The sequence below is a fragment of the Zootermopsis nevadensis genome, unplaced genomic scaffold, assembly GCF_977971745.1.
Source record: "Zootermopsis nevadensis isolate Lab colony 2312 unplaced genomic scaffold, Znev_1.0 Znev_ptg000031l, whole genome shotgun sequence".
NCBI classification, from domain to species: domain Eukaryota; kingdom Metazoa; phylum Arthropoda; class Insecta; order Blattodea; family Termopsidae; genus Zootermopsis; species Zootermopsis nevadensis.
Genome location: NW_028259163.1, coordinates 1,944,609 through 1,964,539, shown reverse-complemented (window position 1 = coordinate 1,964,539; position 19,931 = coordinate 1,944,609). Strand labels below are relative to the sequence as shown.

General features: G+C 37.1%; 1 protein-coding gene across 4 annotated transcripts; it reads left to right on the top strand.

The window, feature by feature from the left end:
- Positions 1-865: 865 nt before the first annotated feature.
- Positions 866-11,146, top strand: Pp2A-29B (Protein phosphatase PP2A regulatory subunit A). Of its 4 annotated transcripts, none has more exons than XM_022084239.2 (11): positions 866-1,182; positions 1,326-1,517; positions 3,424-3,643; positions 4,152-4,468; positions 4,601-4,990; positions 5,102-5,267; positions 5,682-5,836; positions 6,232-6,374; positions 6,799-6,899; positions 7,493-7,544; positions 9,397-11,146. In XM_022084239.2, exons 1-10 carry the CDS (start codon positions 1,099-1,101, stop codon positions 7,495-7,497), a joined length of 1,773 nt encoding a protein of 590 aa, XP_021939931.1. In that variant the 5' UTR covers positions 866-1,098; the 3' UTR covers positions 7,498-7,544; positions 9,397-11,146. The 4 variants fall into 4 exon arrangements, with proteins under 4 accessions (XP_021939931.1, XP_021939915.1, XP_021939908.1 ...); XM_022084223.2 differs by having other exon boundaries at positions 7,683-11,146; XM_022084216.2 differs by having other exon boundaries at positions 7,490-7,544.
- Positions 11,147-19,931: the final 8,785 nt, after the last annotated feature.

The following is a 19,931-nucleotide window of genomic DNA, read 5'->3' as shown; positions in this document are numbered from 1 at the left end:
AGAATTGGGTGCTAGGGTAATTTTCGGATCTGGAGAAAGAAAGTGGCGGGAATGTGGAGGAAACTGCATATTGAGGTGTTTCATGATTTGTGCTTCTCACCTAATATAAGGCTGTTGATAATACATGGGTGTGGATGGAAAACCTGCAGGGAAGAGACCACTTGGAAGACGTGGGTATAGGTGGGAGGATAATAAAATTACTTTTGAAGAACACAGTATCTAGACTGGATTAATTTAGTTCATAATACCAATGGCAAGTTCTTGCGAACATGCTACTGAAACTTTAGATTTCATAACCTACCTAACTAGTTTTTTCTACATCAGTAGCCACACGCTAAGTGAACAAGTAACTTGAAACTGAAGAGTAGAGGTGAACATAGGTTACCGGGAGAGAACAAAATGCATAATGAGGACATTCATAATTGGAACTCTATCATTGTTTATATCGATAGATGAAAGACGTGGCTGGGATATGTAACATGGACGAGTAAAACAATGGTGTACTTTTGATATTGATTCCCATCTTGAACAATTACGCCAATGTCCATGTTTCTGTGCTTTTTTTAAGATTGAAAAGCTTCAGATATGTTTACATAGGTGGCAGCTATCGAAGAGTTATTGCCACGAATTACAGTTACCATTTTATTCGGTATTAAGTGAGATCGGCGAATGCTAGATTAAAACCCATATCACCAATGCAGCATTACCAAAATAGTCACAGAATGATATGATAACTGTGCCGTTTGCCTCCTCCTTTAGAGAGTACATTGTTAATTTAATTTACATCACTTTACATCAATAAAATGTAATTAGTTCTCACTGCTTTCGTTGGTCACACTGTTTTGCCTAAGCTGCCATCTACAACGATTACGAACACAGATTAGTTATATGTCTGACTGTTAGGAAGGGTTGAATGTTTGTAGTGGGGGAGTGGAAGTTGTAGGTTCTTTTGTTAATGCAATTTACTAGTAACTTATTTAATGAAAGTGAAGTGGCTTTATTTGTTTCTCATTTTCGAATGTTCACATCTGTAAACTAAAAGTTGCATAAGCGTACTTCACAGTAATTGTAAAAGGGAAGCATTTTGAGGATTACAAAATGGCTGCAAGTGATTCATCGGGCGACGATTCGCTCTACCCAATTGCAGTTCTGATAGATGAATTAAAGAACGAAGATGTGCAGGTAAGTTAGATGGATAAAATGCTTAAATATGCACGTAAGGTTCCACTTAACAAACTTACCTCAAACATTAGTAATTCACATAGCTTCTGTTTATGTTTATTTGTATCGGTTATAACATTGCAAATGTATTTTTCACGTTTCAGCTACGTCTCAACTCCATAAAAAAACTGTCGACCATTGCTCTTGCATTAGGTGTCGAGAGGACACGCAGTGAGCTTATCCCGTTCCTCACTGAAACTATTTATGATGAGGATGAAGTCCTTTTGGCACTAGCTGAACAGCTTGGCAGCTTTACGCCCCTTGTTGGTGGCTCAGATCATGTACATTGTTTGTTGGTAAGTTTCTGTTTAGTTTCTAAAGTGCAGTTGCTCACGATTATTTATTTACGATTTGTAGCAGAATGTGACACACAGCCATTAAAAAGTAATGAACATCTGTAATTTAGTTAAGCAGTTCTATTATTTATCACCTATGTACTGCTAATTACTTCTGTGGGTATTGATTATAATTGTGATAAATTTCTTTTGGAAAATTATGCTTTGTTGCTGTCAGACAAATTCCCCCAAAATATTATTTCATGTTATGTATTTTACCTGAATAAATAAATTTAAGAGTTCTCTTATGAAAAGAAATGAGGATCTTATTATGAAATATGGTGCAGTTAATTTTAGTGGTTTTCTTTCCCATTTTAAGTGGTTATCGATTTGGAGACTAGAACTTTGGAATTTTTTGTTCTTGAATAGGTTGATCATGGTTTCTTTTTGAATGGCTCGCTGCAAAGGCTGTGGCTTTTTATCTGTGGTAATTATCAGCTGCTGTGTGGGTGGTCATGTAGAAAGATAAAAAAAACACTGTAGCGTAGCTACTGAATGATGAATGTTTTAAAATGTTATCTATGGAAAGAATCATACTTTTTATGATTTTACAGTACCTGATGAAACAGGTGTCGTAAATATGGAAATAAATGTGATAAAAAGTGGGAGCCTTTTGATGATTTCGGTAATAACATTCAGGATTTTGATTCCTATGAATTACATTGCTGTTTTATAATCTGTAGAGTTGAGGAAGTGTGATTAAGTAAACACAGAATCAGATCAGGATATGTGACAGGTACTTGGCTTATAGGAATTCTTCTATGGTGCATACTGCTCTAAATAGGTAAAACTATTCTCCTCTCCTCACTCTGATTACTGTCTCTCACAGTGGAGAATTGATTTGACCTTGAAGCCATGACGTCATGCTGGATGCTGTCCTAAAAACATTGCCCCTCACTACAAATTAAAATTTTTATTGCTATTGGAGCAACCTTTATGATATTAGATGTTATGGGTCTGTTACCAGTGACCTAAGATATGGAATTCTATATGAAATACCGTAGATATGAGACAAAACATTACTAAGCTTAGAAAGGACTAATGGAGAACTGAGAGTCAGCCATTATTTCTATACACATATTGGAATGGCTTTGCACTTTTGTATTTCTGTTTGAAGGTCGAGTTAATGCTCGACTCTGACAGTAGTCGCTGATATAAGGGATCCAGAATGTTGTGCACACAGCACTTAGCAAATTTTATCAGCAGCATTGCAGGTTATTTATTTCCCACAGTACAGTTGGTACACCTGTACATTGTCTAGTGGAGATTTATACTTAATATATACGTGCACTTTATGTATAAAAAGTCTTAATGTAAGCGTTGTGTCTGTTCATTTGCATGGTTCATCTTCGGAACTGTTAAATAATTTTTGGTTCAATTTTGTATTAGGTATCAACACATTATTTTGATTTTGGCTTGTTTTGGTTTAATGCGATTGCTACTTCATATGATGCTCAGATTGAATTTTGTAGTTTTTTTTAAATACATTTAATTATAAGAAGTGAAAATTGCTTTGCTTACATGCGACATGATATGTAATCTGTTTGCTAAATACAAGGGAAAATGATCTATGATCGCTGTGCAATTAAGTTTTGTAACAATATGTTTGTATTTGCAATAAATGTATATAAGATTACTTAGGTATACTAATTTTTTTTATTTTTCCTTCTTCTGTAAATGGAACAATTTATCTTTTCCGTTCGGCATCTACATTTATTCAGTATTACTGATCCAGTAAGTGATATGGAGAAACCACCATTGATTTAGCCAGGACGAGTCTAAAACTAAGTACCGTGGATAATAATTTGGCATAGGTTAGAGAGTTGCGAAAAGTTGTAGTAAGTGAACATGTCTGTTTTTATTTCAGCCACCTTTGGAGTCGCTGGCAACCGTCGAAGAGACAGTAGTACGCGACAAAGCAGTCGATTCCTTGCGAGCGATTTCTGGTCAACACAGCCCAGGTGATTTGGAAGCACACTTTGTTCCATTGGTCCAGCGTCTGGCATCAGGTGACTGGTTCACCTCGCGGACGTCAGCCTGCGGCCTGTTTAGTGTTTGCTATCAGCGAGTGGGTGCAGCAGTGAAATGTGAGTGAGACATTTACGTGATGTATCTTATAGTTAATTATGTGGGTTGGCATGGTGTGTCCGCAGGTGATGTTGAGAGGGTATCTGCAAATATAGTAGTGGCAGATAGCCAACATTCGGTGGTCCTCCAAACAACTCCCCTCCTTAAAGAAACTACCAAATTACGAGATGTTTTTGAAATAGCATTTCTGTTTAAAAAGTCTCCAACCTGATGAGTGGGGCAGGTTTAACTGAAAAAGAAAAGAAAAATGAAGTCGTATCAACTTGAAATTTATGTAGGTGGAGGGGGCGATACCTGTAATATCATATGGAAATTCTAGTCGAATTTAGACTCTTAAAGTGTGTATTCCGCAATCTTCTGTCTTAGATTTCACGTAAAATAATCTTTAATTATTTTTTTTTTTGAGTCGAAAGCAATGTAGTTTTCTGTTCTGGGATTCTACGAACAAGGCGCTAAGAATAATTCTGTAATTCTGTGTGTGTTATGCAATGGTATCTCTGATTTTAGCTGATCTACGCAATCATTTCCGCAACTTGTGCCAAGATGACACGCCGATGGTGAGGCGCGCAGCCGCCAGCAAACTTGGCGAATTTGCGAAAGTAGTCGAAGTAGAGTATCTCAAATCAGATTTGATCCCCATGTTCGTGAACCTGGCACAAGACGAACAGGATTCCGTACGACTGCTTGCCGTGGAGGCTTGCGTCAGCATTGCCACTCTGTTGCAGCAGGAAGATGTCGAACAGTTGGTAATGCCCACGTTGCGGCAGTGTGCTGGGGACACTTCATGGCGTGTGCGCTATATGGTCGCTGACAAGTTTACTGAGGTATCGTATCGCTCACCCCTAAAGTAATAGAAATCAGTATGTATGCGGGGAGAGAATACAAGGACAAATCTTTACAGTCGGGTCCTATTAAATGGAATGTTTCTCTGTGTTCTTTTAATTTCATCGATCCAGCTTCAGAAGGCTGTGGGACAAGAAATCACAAAATCAGACCTGGTACCAGCATTCCAGTCACTGTTAAAGGACACGGAGGCAGAAGTGCGTGCCGCGGCAGCGCACAAGGTGCGCGACTTCTGCCAGAACTTGGACTCGTATCAGCAAGAGTCGATCATCATGACGAACATCCTCCCGTTCGTAAAGGAACTGGTCGCCGACCCCAATCAGCACGTCAAGTCGGCGCTGGCTTCGGTCATAATGGGCCTCAGCCCCATACTCGGAAAACACAACACGATCGAGCACTTGCTGCCCCTCTTTTTGTCGCAGCTGAAGGATGAGTGCCCTGAAGTGCGGTTGAACATCATTTCCAATCTTGACTGCGTGAATGAAGTAATCGGAATTCAGCAGGTAAGCGAATCGTTTTAGACAAATCGATGCGTGAATTACAATTAAAGAAAATTTGTCGGTAACGAGAGTATTTCTTCATACCGCTCTTTGTGTTGTGCGTTATGCTCTCAGCTCTCGCAGTCACTGTTGCCTGCCATCGTTGAGCTTGCGGAGGATTCGAAATGGCGTGTGCGATTAGCGATCATCGAGTACATGCCTCTTCTGGCCGGGCAGCTTGGTGTGGAGTTCTTTGATGAGAAATTGAACTCGCTTTGCATGACTTGGCTTGTTGACCATGGTGAGTAATCGCTCATTATTATTACGTATCAATTTTGTATGTCATAATAGTGTATTTTGATGAATGTAAGAAAAAATTTTCTCGCATTCTCAATTTTCAAAATGAAAGGTTGACACATTTACTACCAGGAATTTTAAACGAGGCTGTTGCTGGAGTTCCAGTTTATGGGTTTTCAGCACTGGCAGAATTAAAGTGTATCTGATGAATTGAAAAACCCAGATTTTTCCAAGGCTGTGTTCCGTATCTTTCAGGTTGGCTGGCTTATGTTCGTCCCAGTTTACTTGCAAAAAAAAAAGAAACTGGAATGTAGAGGAATATTGAGAAAAAAATTATTTACATTTCCTTGCAGCCGAGTCCATTTGTAATAATGTTTTAATTGATAGGTGTAATTATCACTGTTGTCTGCGTTTTCAGTGTACGCTATTCGCGAAGCTGCCACATTAAATTTGAAGAAGTTGGTGGAGAAATTTGGACCGGAGTGGGCGCAGAATACGGTGATTCCAAAAGTTCTGGCCATGTCTCGCGACCAGAATTATCTTCACAGAATGACATGCTTGTTTTGCATTAATGTAAGTAGCACAGAATGAAACTCCGCCTTAGCTTAATAATTCCCAGAATAATATGAGGGGTTCTGCAGCGCCAGATTTTAATATGAACCGCACCATGGGGGGGGATATGTTTTTTTTTCACATTTGTGGGTTGCCGTTCGAATAGGAATGTGATGTTTCAGGGTTCTACTCGAACAACTACTTAGAACATTTCTGTCTGCCATGTTGTGCTTACTGTCTGATTGAAATTATCTGAAAACTGTTTCTAATTTCCATTTGTATTCCTTCGTCAAAATTATTAGTCACATAAACACATTTGTACTTGTCTTCCTCCGTTAAACAGGGATTCTCCATATTATAGATTAGTTTTGTTTGTTTTCTTCTGAATTTCAGAACAATTTTATTTTGTGATTCAGGTTCTCGCTGAAGCTTGTGGGTCAGAAATTACAGCCAAGTTGATGTTGCCCACAGTTTTAACCATGGCAAACGATAACGTTGCTAACGTACGATTCAACGTAGCCAAAACTCTTCAAAAGATTGGACCTGTATTGGACACAAGGTTGGTAGATCATATAAAATTTGGAAGTTTCATCGCGCAAATGTAAATGGTACTGTTAACGGCCTTGTTTTACAGTGCATCTTAAAAATAGCAGGTTTCACTAATAAATGTTTTTTAAAGTGTTTAATTATCATTGTTATTTGTTTTTGTTTTTTTGGAGATGTGGGTAAACGGCCCTTTTGAGGGCCTGGGGGAGGGCAGAAGTCCTCCAAAAACACCCAACTACTACACATTTACCCTGAAGATCGCAGTATTTGCTGGGACTTCGGATAATGCGTGACATTTGAATGGGGCTCGACCCTGAAAGGCGAAGTTAGACGCCGAACAAACGAAGGTTCCTGAGGAGGAATTTGATACTTTGTTTCATGCATCTTTCCATTGGTTGTGTCTAATGTGTGATCGTCATTTTTCTTTTTTGTTACAGCTGTATTCAGACGCAAGTTAAGCCGGTGTTGGATAAACTTAATGTTGACAGCGATGTTGACGTAAAATATTTTGCGTCTGAAGCCATTGCAGGAATTGCAGGTAAATAGGTAATTCTGACTGGATTATCATTGACTGAACGCACATTTGTCAATAATACAGTCCGCAAGCAACTTGTGCTGTGTCACTAAATCAAGAGATGTAATGCGTTTTTCAGTTCATGTCGACTTCGTGGGTAATAAATACTTTACGATACTAGAAGTTCTAAAAAACAATAATTAAATATGAAATGATACTATGAACGGCAGAGCACAGAAAGTAACAAATGCATGTGAGAATTTTTTTGTGATAAATACCAATGTTCTCCAGTTGTGAGTAAGGCACGTTACGCACGTGCACAGCCTTCATCACAGGTATTTTACTGGTAGTGCAAGTTATTTGATACTGCGAGACAGATTTACTGAGAACAAAAATTTACGACAATTTTAATGTAGTTCAGCCGTGAATAAGGGAAACCGCAAATCACAATTTTGTTAACGTAAGGAGGTGATTGTACTTGCTACCGAAACTTTGATTACGTAAATTTCTTTGCTTTAAACGTTTCGATGTACTTTTATTGGACTGGTATTTTTCTGTGGTGTTTCGGAGATTTTAAAGAATGTTACCTTTTGAGGTTTCTGTCTTTGTTTCAGTAGGTTGAAGATGTGTGATTTCCTCCGCACGCCATAACGGTGCGCCTCGTAAATGGTGAGTTTAATAAAGGAAATTTGTGATTGATTATAAAGGATCGTTTTCCGTCTGTAAAAATTAGAATTTAAGTGCGCTGTTTATTCTTTAATGCCAATACATGAGTAGTAAAATATTTTAATGTTGCTTTGTTTTCAGATTAATGTTGAACAAATGCAGATTCCCTCGTTTAAAATTCTAGTACTTGTACATAAATAGCTATTAGTGCCTCTAAATTTACTAACAGGAGTACTTTTTTTTTATTCTTATGGAAAATGAGGCAATATTGACAATTGTGTTTTTGTAGTGTTACATAAACGTTTCCTAGATTAAGTGAGATATTCCAAAGTCTGTGACGAATATCTTGCGCCGTGCATTTAAGATGTGAGTTTCATAAGAAATTTTATTGAAGATGTCAACTGTAAAAATAATAAAACCTCTTATGAGCTGAAAAACTTTGAGACGCTGTAAGTGACTTGCACATAAATATATTCACCTGCAGTATGAAACATAATTTATCGATACTTCTAACTGCGAGTAACCGAAGGAGGTAAAATGTTGCATTTGTGTTATTTTGAAAATAATTGGATTAATTTAAATTTTATGTTCCCTTCTGTAAGATATTATTTGCAGTTCTGAGCAAAGTTTCTTCTGATATGGAAATGTGTCTTTATTTTGTGTGAATTTTGTTTACTTGATGTGGAAGAGGTTCAGTAATTTGCAGCCATGCGATGATAGTTTCCTGATTGTGGATTGTAGTGCCCCCCCCCCACCCCACCCCGGCCTTTCTGTGTCAAAATCAAAATGGAGCCGCGTTCTTTGTCATACCTAATACTTGTTTTAAGGAATATAGTACAGATTTTTATGAGTTTGGTGCGCCCCCTCTCACATTTGTTATGTGAAAATATGTTTTTTTTTTTATTTTGCTGCATTAAACATTCATTATTTAATTTAGACATCGAGCGTGTAAACTGAAGTGACCTTATATGTGTTTGAAAAGAAATATGAGAGTAAACGCAAAAATCTCGGAGAACGGCCCGCGTAGAAGTCGTCTGGAATGTCGCACCGCGTAGGTTGGTAGATATCGGCCGATGTTTCTGAGGTGATTACAGCATCCGTCATCAGGGTGGTGACTAAGCTGCATGGTTTCACTGAAATTGAAGGTCATGGCCCAAAACATTTGGAAGCTTTATGCACGTTATTCAGCCATTAATGAGAATTGGAAGGTGGCACAGCTGAAAATTTTTCAGACGGTATGTGAAGTCGAGCGATTTTTTCTCCCATTTGGGTTCAATGTGATGAATCAGACTAATACTGTCACTCGTACAATATTCCATTAGGGTATTTGCAACAAATTTCTCTATTTAAATTGTAATTTGAATCAGTTTATGTTTTATTTATCATTTCAATGATTGTTTTCTTTGTGTTGCCAAAACATTTATTCTTAATTGTCTTACATATGAATTGTTCATCTGTAGGTGTGAACGTATTGTGAAAGGGATTTATTTTACTGAAGTAATGCGTGGCTGTCGGTAGAGGCGCGTGACGTTAACGTAACCAGTAGTAAGTGCAGTGTAGTGTGTTAATCATTTTTCATTTGTGCATTTTCAGTTTAAAGTGAGAGAGGAATACGTTCTACTTCTTTTACGTTGTTTTATTTCGAACATTTACGCGGTCAACTACAGTCGATGTGGCAGACAACAGTATCGTGTCGGTGGAGATGGTGGCTCTTAAGATGTTGACAAAATGTTGGTTATAACTATATAAACATTTTAAATTTAAAAGAAAATCTATGATTGTCATGTGTGAGTTATAGAAAATTAACTCGTCATTTAGCCACTTTTTTTTTTTTCATTTATGCTTCGTTTTTCAGGGACGCATCTGCCTTGTAAATAGCGAAAGGACTGTAGGGGAGATATTTTAGCACAAATTGGAATGTGCTTATTGGGTGCATTCGGTAACACTGCATTTTGCGTGCGGAGTGTATTTAAGGGTTCCTTATGATTCTCAGAATAAACCGTGATTATTTCCTAAAAACAGCGTTAGCCAGTTGATTTTTGTAATGGAGATGCCTTGTATTTTCGTTGATGTAGGAACTACATTTTTAAATATAATTTAGATTAACTTTGACTTCAAATGTTTTGAGTGTAGGAAAATAATTCAACCAGAACTGCTCGTGCACCCATTCACACACACCCAGTCGTCTGCTTTAGCTTTTGTCAGTGTCTCTTCTTCGCGTACTCGTAAGAGACGCGAAGCGTTACAATTTTATATTTCATTGTAACCTCTTGACCTTAAATAGACAAATGGCTGGTGTATCAACTGAGACATTTGTAGATATGTGCATCTGTTGGGCGTCCATCATTCCTGCAAAAAAAATTAAAATGTCATCCTCTTGGACTCGAATTAGCGTCATGTACATTTCACCCACTGCTGGACTATTATATCGGTAAGACGCAGCGGCAGTATTTGTGACAGACTGTTTTTGTGTGAAAAATGGGCACGAGAGGTTTGTCTTTAAGAGATTAGCGGTGATAATAAATTTAAAACACTTGGCAGCAGCTTTCTGTCCGCAGAAGAAATTTCAGTCTTGTTAAATTAATTATCATCGAAATTTATTACTGTTAGTTCCTACAGAAATGTCATTGTGATTGGTTTAACCCTTTGCTTAACCACAACATGAAATTATCCTGGAATGTGGAGGTAGAGCTCCATATATTCTCAAAACCCTGAAGGTGGTTACATGCAAATAAATTATTCTTCGCTTTATGCAGTTGTCATTTGTGTCTGAAAATATAAAATAAATGCTTTGGCCCGGAAATAAACATGAAGTGGTTTCCTGCAAACTTTGTCAACATTTTTTTTTAAGTTAAAGTGCCGTCTGCATTGGCAGTTTGTTCTGCACCTTTATACTGCCTTATAGCGCTACGAGCTGTATGTTTAATGTTTGCTGTGGGTGAGTACAACATTGTGGAAATTTGTATCTGGAAAACACTGGACTAACGAGGACCATTAGAAATGTAATAAAGTGGATGGTAGAGTTAGTGAATTCATTATTATTCCTTTCATGTTCTTGTTCTAGAAAGTTAATTGTATTTTATATAAAATCTATAAACTGTTTCTTGTTCACTTTATTTGGTAATATTTTGGAAATGTACTGACGATTGGACGCGCGTCAGCGAAGTGGATTTTCGTCTTCTGAGTTGTGACGCCGTGTAGTTTCGTACACGCGCCCATAGGCAGCTGGTTACAAGATTACGCATCGTCACAATCGAGAAGACAGTCTGTGGTTCTGTTGCCATTGAAACGTCAGATTTAATGCGGTAATGAAGTATTCTGTATTGTGTGGCAACTCTTGGCTTTGCAACTGAAAAACATGACACTGCTTGTCATGTGAAATGTAATTTGGTAATGAAAACGAAGTTTGTATATGCTCGTACAACATAAAATGTTTGCATTCCATTATGCAACATGTTGATGTTTTAGATTTAAAGTAGACCCAAAACACTTATCAGTTTTCTTATTTAAAAAGGTGTTAGTGCTTCAGTTATCACAAAATGAAACAAAATAATGTATGTTTGTGTATTACTTCTGAAATAGATTTTATTTATATGTATTCTGAACTGTGAGTTTAATTTTGTAGAGAAATGTCAGGTACCCAAATGGAAGTGATTAATGGTCAAGTTCTTTTGTTTCGCATAATTTGGTATATTTATTTATTTTAACAATCTTTATTGTTGTAAAGTCCGCCTCAGTTCATGTATCGCTTATGAAGAAGAAAGACAATGTTCAAATGTGCGCTGCAACTTTGAGAAAAGGAGCATTTTATTCCAGTTTTAGTGCATTTTTATATGTTCAAAAACTGGCAGTAGAAGAGGTTATGGACGTCAGAAATTCGTGACCAGGTTTGATGTGGTAGGTGCTGACATCTAGCAGATACGTGTTTGAGCTACGTCATATGTATAGTAGTGTTACTAGCGACTGCTGTTGAAGTAATTGTCTGACGCTGGTTTCAATGTTTGCTTCTCATTTGATTTTTGTTTTAAACGTATCATACTTTTATATTAACCAGATAACCGTGCAGCTGAAGTTCGGATTAATATTCTTTATACTGTAACTAAATTCTGTGCTATACAATCTTAGCTTTTGTAACAAAAGTCTGGAATTATAAATTAGTGTTACACTTTTGTTGGGATTTCAAGGTCACACTATGGCATTTCCCGGGAACAGTATTGCCAATTCTTGTAGGGTAAACTAGGAGAATAAAACCACGAAATGTCTTAAAGGGGACAGACGTGTAAGTTGTATGAGAGACAAATAATGTACACAATTGTTGAGAGACTTTTAGATTGACCACTAAAGATCAAGGAGATAAAATATCAGAACGTGCCTTACGTAGGACCGTAACCAATTGGGGCTTGTCATGTTGCACGCATTGGGGAGAGATGGTTCAACTAGCTCTGAGATAGGATGGACTTGTAAAGACTGTAGTTCGTCTTCGGTTACCACGAAAGGCTGTACATTTCAGAACCACACGAGCGACTATTAGCTTCTCAAGAAGAACTCAGTCTACGTGAACTTTCTTCTTTATATTAAGAATGTTTATGTTATTGTTCCTATTCTGTTTAATTTCTCATTACGTTCGGAAAGTCTCGCCATCTTGCCAACAATCTTCTGACTGTACTGGCCAAAGCTGTTAATTCGTCATTTACTAATTGGCTGAAGATGAAGGGTTAAAAGCAGCAGGTGATTAAGATTTCCGGGGTGTTGGGAGTGAGTGATGGGCCGGTCGTCACGTACGACGTGGGGTCATGACGGCGAATTAGCTATGCAGCCCTCATCAGCAGTATTAAATACCAACACGGCCTGCGATGTTTTTTTGTTTTTTTTCCAAGACAGGCTCGCTCTTAAATGCTAATGTGTTAGACCGTTAAGATGGCCGCCCTTTATTTATCACTTACGACATTTGTAACTAGTCGAGAAGTATACTTCATATTGGAGCATAAATATTTTACATCTGTCACTGAACTTCATGTTAATTTATCAATTACGTATATATCGCAGGTACAAATTTTCTACCGGAACAACAAATTTATTTATTTTAAGCCTAGAAAGACTTTTAACGGGGGGATAGTGATGACAATCTTTTTTTGTCTGTGTTTGTTATTGATATCGATACCTGGCAGAGATCGAAGGTTCAGCATCACTAATACCCCTGGAATACAACTGGAATTCTGAGGTAAGTCTCTCCTCTTTAACAGCCATTAATTTCACTCTCGTAGCGTGTGTTTTTCGTATGGTTATCAGAAGAAAAAAAACTGTTAAGTAGGATTTGAGGTTATCATTTGGTAACTGACGATGGAGGCAGCAAGGCCTACACGGCGCTACAACCCAGAAGACAGCCATCTTTGTAAAGAACGCCTTTAAAATTATCGTTGTCGAGACGTATTTTCTATGAGACACGGATTGAATATTAAATAAGTTATTATTTAGAAGAATTTCGTTCTTCAATTTATTAAAATGAGAAGCATTGATATTTTATTTTGACGTTAGATTACCGATATTGGCTTATAAACAGCAACTTTTTATGTCTTTCAGAATCTGAAGGCCTCGAAGGGTCTCTTGATCGGCTATTTGAAGACAGGGTTTCGTCAGAATTTGATAAATTCGTTCTGCTAAATTATCTTTCACATTTATAGTTTAGTTTTCTTTGAACTGGGCAGTGTTGGTGTGAATATTTTACATTTCCTTATGAGCGTATTAAAGATGAAAATATTTATGTGGAATACTTACGTTCGTATTTGTATTTTTTATGTCTGAAAGTATTTTCAGGATTTCAATGCATATTAGGCGTTTATTACTGTTCGTACTGTACCGACTTGTCGGTATAAACGGTCAGCATGGAACTCACGTGTGTGTGTGTGTGTGTGAGAGAGACACGGACGGACGGACCCGGGTTAAAAACTTTGAAGCACAGACTCATATCATGAAAGATGAGTTCATGTGTGAGCGGGCATACGGGATGAGAATAATAATTATTATGAGTAATAACGACAAGCAAAGTGGTGGTCGAATTCATGACTGAGCTGTCCCCCCCCCCCCCCGTGACACCCACCTCGTGAGAGCGGCAGGTTATTCTAATGGCGGTGTGAAGTTGGGTACATCGATAGATATTTTTAAAAAAAAGTTTCTAGTCAGATGAAAAGTTAATCCCGTAGGAATATGAGTATCTTATTAAATAGTTCTTAGTTGATTATTTAATTAAAATTGTCTATTATTTTTTTTTTGGTAATCTCATATTACGCGTTTCAACAAAGAATTTCTCAGAATCTCCACGCAAAAGAATCGATCAGTAGTTCGCTTCATCGTCACCAGGATGCGGTATTCAAAATGATTACGTATACCCATGGTCACAAAAAGGACTTTGCAGCCCACACAAGCCGCTATTCGGACGATAGCGAACAATTTATCATTGTTTTTTATTGTAAATCTAATATTCAGTGCTCACGTTGGGGTTAAAAGCTTTAGTGTTCTAATTTTTTTTATATATATATATAGAACGTGGATAAAACCTATTCCATGTGGTCGGCACGCCTTCAGGACAAGTTTCTTGTAGTAACGCCATGTCCTGCGTGTACACACTGAAATATTAATAATAAATACAAGGAAGACAAATGAGATAGAGTCCTACAACATTAGTATAATCGTTTTTTTTAAGCCGAAATTTATATCGACAAATGCGTCACTACATTTAACAATAGTTGACAAAATTTGAGAATATCAGTGACATCTTTTTTCCAGTCATTTGTCAATCATCGGTCTGTCCCTTCTGTTTCTAAGTTTGTCGTCGTCTGTCTTCTGGGTTGTTACGCCGACGTTTCAGAGGTGCTTGCTGCCTCCAAAATCAGGTACTCATCACCCTGATGATGGAGGCAGCAAGCACCTCCGAAACGTCGGTAAACTTCTACCAGACTCTTGTTAGATTCTTACGCGTTACGCCACACGAGAGCCTGAAGAACACCTGGTAATGGTTAATGGTGAATGTAACGTGGGTTACTGCTTATGATTATGGTTGTGCATTATGCTTGAATGACCAAATTCAATAACGTCATTGATCCTTGAGTGCTGAAGTGTTGTCAGCTGATAATCTTGTAAGAAAACAAAACAACAGACGTATGTAAAATGTGGAACACGCTGGCCTTCTGACGACTTGTTGTTACGTGACATCTGTGTGGTTATAAACCTATGTTGTTGTTGTTATTTATTTGTGAATTTATTTAATGACTCTTGTCAGTAGCTTGAACTTCACAGCGTCAAATGTCAGAGCGATTAACTAATAATAAATTAGAAAGGTAGGGACTGAGGAAAGCCACGTAACACGGTAGTAAGCATAGCCAGTTTCTGAGCCGAGGTTTGAACTCAGGACCTCTCGAGTTTGAATTACACGTATGTAGCAAATAAAAGTATTATTAAAGACTTAGAACATGGACCGAAAAACTTCAAAGAGAATCACGAAAAATGACGGGTTCTTTTGAGAATTCTTTTGTCCCACCCACTCTCATTTTCATTTGGTCATGCCCCCACATAATACATCATGCTTAGTTGAAATCACAGATAATCCATAATGCACGGACATGAGACAATTTACAGGCCTACATAAGCACATAGTTACACAGTACGTAAGTAAACCGAGCTTTTTATTAAGGTTTGAAAAGTCTGTAAGATGAGATGATAATGTTGCGTCATATTGTGTTGAATATATACTTGCTCAATTTTATCAGTCTAATCACAATAAAATATTATTATTAAATATTAAAATATTATTACAATTAACATTTAAATATTTAAAATATATTAAAATATATTTTAAATATTTAAATGTTAATTGTAATAATTTAATATTTAATAATATTATTTTATTGTGATTAGACTGATAAAATTTAGCAAAGTCTGTAAGTACATAACCCACTTTACAATTTAAGCACAGTCGTTCCAGAAAATCTGACAGTGGCTAAACAGCCCAACAACCACCCCCCCCCCTCCCCATTTCTGCAACATATCTGATAATGGCCGCGTTCACAAGCTCCCACCATTGGTCCCTATCCTGAGTCAGATGAATCCAATCCACACTCTTATACCCTGTTTCTTTAAAATTCATTTTAGTTCTAACAACTCCACTTTTACCTTACTTCCCATCTGTTTCTTGGTCTATCAAGTTTACGTTCATATTTTCACACTAATTTTGCATTTACTTAGATATTTGCATATATTTGTGCTGTAAATTCGCGTGTTAGTATATAATATATGTAATACGTTGTAAATGTTCAGCCAGTGCTATCTGGCGGTCGTAGAGAACAATTATACCTCCTCTGTTGATTAATTACTTGAGTTATCGGCAGCTATTACACACAGTTTGAAGTGTTCCCATAAGCAACTGCAGAGGGATAAGGCATACCATTAAACTTTAACCTCGATCTATTATCTCTGGTCCAATGTAAGTATTAATTAACCGACGGACATCTCATTAAAAATTAGCGGCAGAATTCGAATGAATCGGTCCATCTCGTGATGCAGACTGTGGGAGGTCCAGATATGGCTGGAAGATAGCGTGACAATCGTTTATTGTAATTATTTTCGGTCTAATTACTCAAGTGCGGGAGGTAAACTTCATTTGTTTCGTAGATTGCATCACGGTAATGTCACGAGCTTCGCGTTCAATACTCTGTTTCCTTTTGTGCACGTGAGTCAGAACTTAACAAGTGGTTTTATGAGCGCGACCTCTCAAAGTTTACGGAAATAAACCATTTTTCGTGTTGAACTAAGTAAGAAAATCAAAAAAAGTTAATATTAACACAAATAACAGTTGTCCTTGAACTCATTTGGTTAGTTGTAAGTATCTAAAGTACGTTTATACACTAGTCCAACATGTTCCGGCGACAGTTTAATCACGTTAGTGGTAAACCATATTTGAAATTAACGCCGAAACATTTAAGGTTAACGTAAAAAAATATTTTATTCAAATATTATTGTCAGCAATGTAAATTTTTTACGATGAGACGCTAAACTTTTTTAAATATTCACAGAAAATTTGATGTAATTAGCCTTAAGAAATTAATATTTTACATAAATCGTTATAAGATTATGAATTATCTACGTACAGCGACAGTGAATTTATCTATACAAATATTCTGGTGATTCAATATTTTATTTTCCGTCTATTTTTTTGTATCGATACAAAAAATGTAACAAGATGCAGTATTTACTGAGAATGTTATAATTTTAAGTAATTTTAAACAACATTATTTTAAGTTTGTGTATAGACGGAAAATAAAATATTGTATCAATAAAACACAAACATGACGCAGTTAAGATATAAATTCTGGTGATGTTCTTAATACGGTGTCGTTAAATAAGTTAATAATCAGCTGACATTTCAAATAGGTTCAAAAGCATTTAGGATTAATTGTGTGTGTGTGTGTGCACAGGAAGTATATTTACTGTGCAAACAGATGAGCAAGCATCTGGTGATGATTAATGGCTGTAACACTTAAATTCCTTCGTGCAGTATTAAATGTCTCAGAATATTTCTCTTAAAGGTCATACCAAATAATTACCTGACGCGCATTCGCGGATCAGGATTAATTAATAGCCGAAGTTTATGGCTGTCGTGAGGAATTCCTGTCTATGTATGACGTCAGAATACAGATTTTTTTTTACGAGGTTCTTAACACAAATCATAGCGTGTCTGGTTTTCCAGGCTTATATATAATCAAATCAAAACTTACCCCCATGGATTTTAAGTTAAAATACGCCACGATGGCCATTTAATCCTGAAGATTACGCTCAAGACGAGAGACGGCAATTGTCTGAAGTAGTGGCGCTGAGATACGAGCAACATTCTTTTTTTTATTTTTTATTTTTTTCCCTTATAGTTCGAATATTTTCAATGAAACTAATTGTCTCCTGGAGTCAGTAGTCGGCGAGACACACCTCCCTTCGTTTATGAAGTGTTAAACGTATGTATTGACCGTGTTAATAGAAATTATGGCTCGAGGTAATTAGCCCCAGAAAAAATTAAGATCGTGCCTACAATTTCTCACGTGATTGCCTGGTATTGGCAGCCCTGCTCATGTATTTATCGTATTTTATAACTCACGGACGGGTTCAGTTAGAAACAAAGCGCAGCTAGGGATTCAAACAAACTAACAGACCGACTAAGCAACGAAGAATTTTGCCAGATGCGTGACAAAGTCATTAACTTTATACCTAACCAACTGAGTGAATTACTAACCTTTTAAAGTCCAGTTGTGTGTCCCACCTGATTCAAAAGTTGGTAACTCTTCATTTTGTGGGGGTTTTTTCATATGATTCTCAGAATAAACAGCGATTATTTCCTTAAACAGCGTTAACCAGTTGATCTTTGTAATGGTGAAGAGTTGTGTTTTCTTCGCGGTACGGACTGAATTCTTAAATATTATGTACGCAGTGCGTGTCTCATTATAAACAGCGATTATTTCCTTAAACAGCGTTAACCAGTTGATCCTTGTAATGGTGAAGAGTAGTGTTTTCTTCGCGGTACGGACTGAATTCTTAAATATTATGTACGTAGCGCGTGTCTCATTATAAACAGCGATTATTTCCTTAAACAGCGTTAACCAGTTGATCCTTGTAATGGTGAAGAGTAGTGTTTTCTTCGCGGTACGGACTGAATTCTTAAATATTATGTACGTAGCGCGTGTCTCATTATAAACAGCGATCATTTCCTTAAACAGCGTTAACCATTTGATCTCTGTAATGGTGAAGTGTGGTGTTTTCTTTGCGGTACGGACTGAATTCTTAAATATTATGTACGTAGCGCGTGTCTCATTATAAACAGCGATTATTTCCTTAAACAGCGTTAACCAGTTGATCCTTGTAATGGTGAAGAGTAGTGTTTTCTTCGCGGTACGGACTGAATTCTTAAATATTATGTACGTAGCGCGTGTCTCATTATAAACAGCGATCATTTCCTTAAACAGCGTTAACCAGTTGATCCTTGTAATGGTGAAGAGTGGTGTTTTCTTCGCGGTACGGACTGGATTCTTCAAATATTATATAAATGAGCTCAATGCTTTGGTATTAACTACTACTACGATGTGAATCTTCGTACATTAGGCAAGGGAACAGTTTACGAAGTATGAATTAAGAAGTATACAACAGTTTCGTTTAATTTGCATCTTGTTCGGCTGAGATGTTGCTCATATCTCGCTCATGCTCGCAAGGTGTCAGTGAGTTACCCCAACTTGTCCGTGGCCCTGGTGTCATGGCTGGCAGTTCATGAGATTATGATATTAAGAGATGTCAACCAGGCTGGGTCTAGAGACTTGTCACAGCTGATAAACTTAATGGATTCGTCCATTCGTTCCAGACTGGTTCTCGCTTCCTTGAGGCTGGTTGGACTCAAAAAAGGGCTGCTTTCTTAAATTAATTAAATTTATAATCGCAATTGCATTCACAATATAGTAGCAGCGAGATCAATTTAGGAAGTAATTATTATCGTTAAGTTTAGAATTCCTTAAAACACATGTTTTAAGCAGATTTGAGGTTTTTAGAACTTTGAGTGTGAAGATGGGTGTCTTCTGGGTTGTAACGCCCTGATGATGGAGGCAAAAAGAACCTCTGAAACGTTGATAAACTTCTACCAGGCTACACGGCGCTACAACCCAGAAGACAGTTGTCTTAAAATCTGTTCTATCACTTAATAAAGCTGAATTTCTGTGACAAGGCTTATTCATGGGTTTCGTATGGTTTTTAGAGTCTCAAGAATGTTTCAGACCTGATATCACATTTACTTTTTCTTGCAGACTCTCTAACCTCAATATTGTAAATGAAGCCAATTTATTGAAACGTCATGGTATTTTATTAAAAAATTATACCAAAGTAGGTCTGCTATTGCATATAGCATATTACTCTGTTTTTTTTAAACAAAACAAAATGAGTCATTAGTGAAATATTTGACTGCATTTGCATAATCAGGTTTAATTTCTGTTGTTACTTTTCAATAAGATCTGAACAGCGAACAGTTAACTGCCAAGAACTGACGACCTTAGATAAACGCGTTTGCTCATTTAGGACAACTATTTTTCATCATACAGGATGATAAATTATTAAAAAAATGTAATCGGTCTGCATAAAACATATCGGCGGACCACAGGTTGTGACTCTCTGGTTTAAAACGCCTTTTTTGCATAAAGTAGTTGTCGAGGGAATAGAATAAAATGAAAATCACACTGGTATATGCGTTTATCGGCCCCTGATTCTGTGTGCGAAACGCCTTCTGCAGACAGGATCTGATTTTGCTAGTTTAGTACGTGGGAACAGACTACAACACACTGTGTAGCTTGTCGAGAATTGACAGTTGCCATGTTC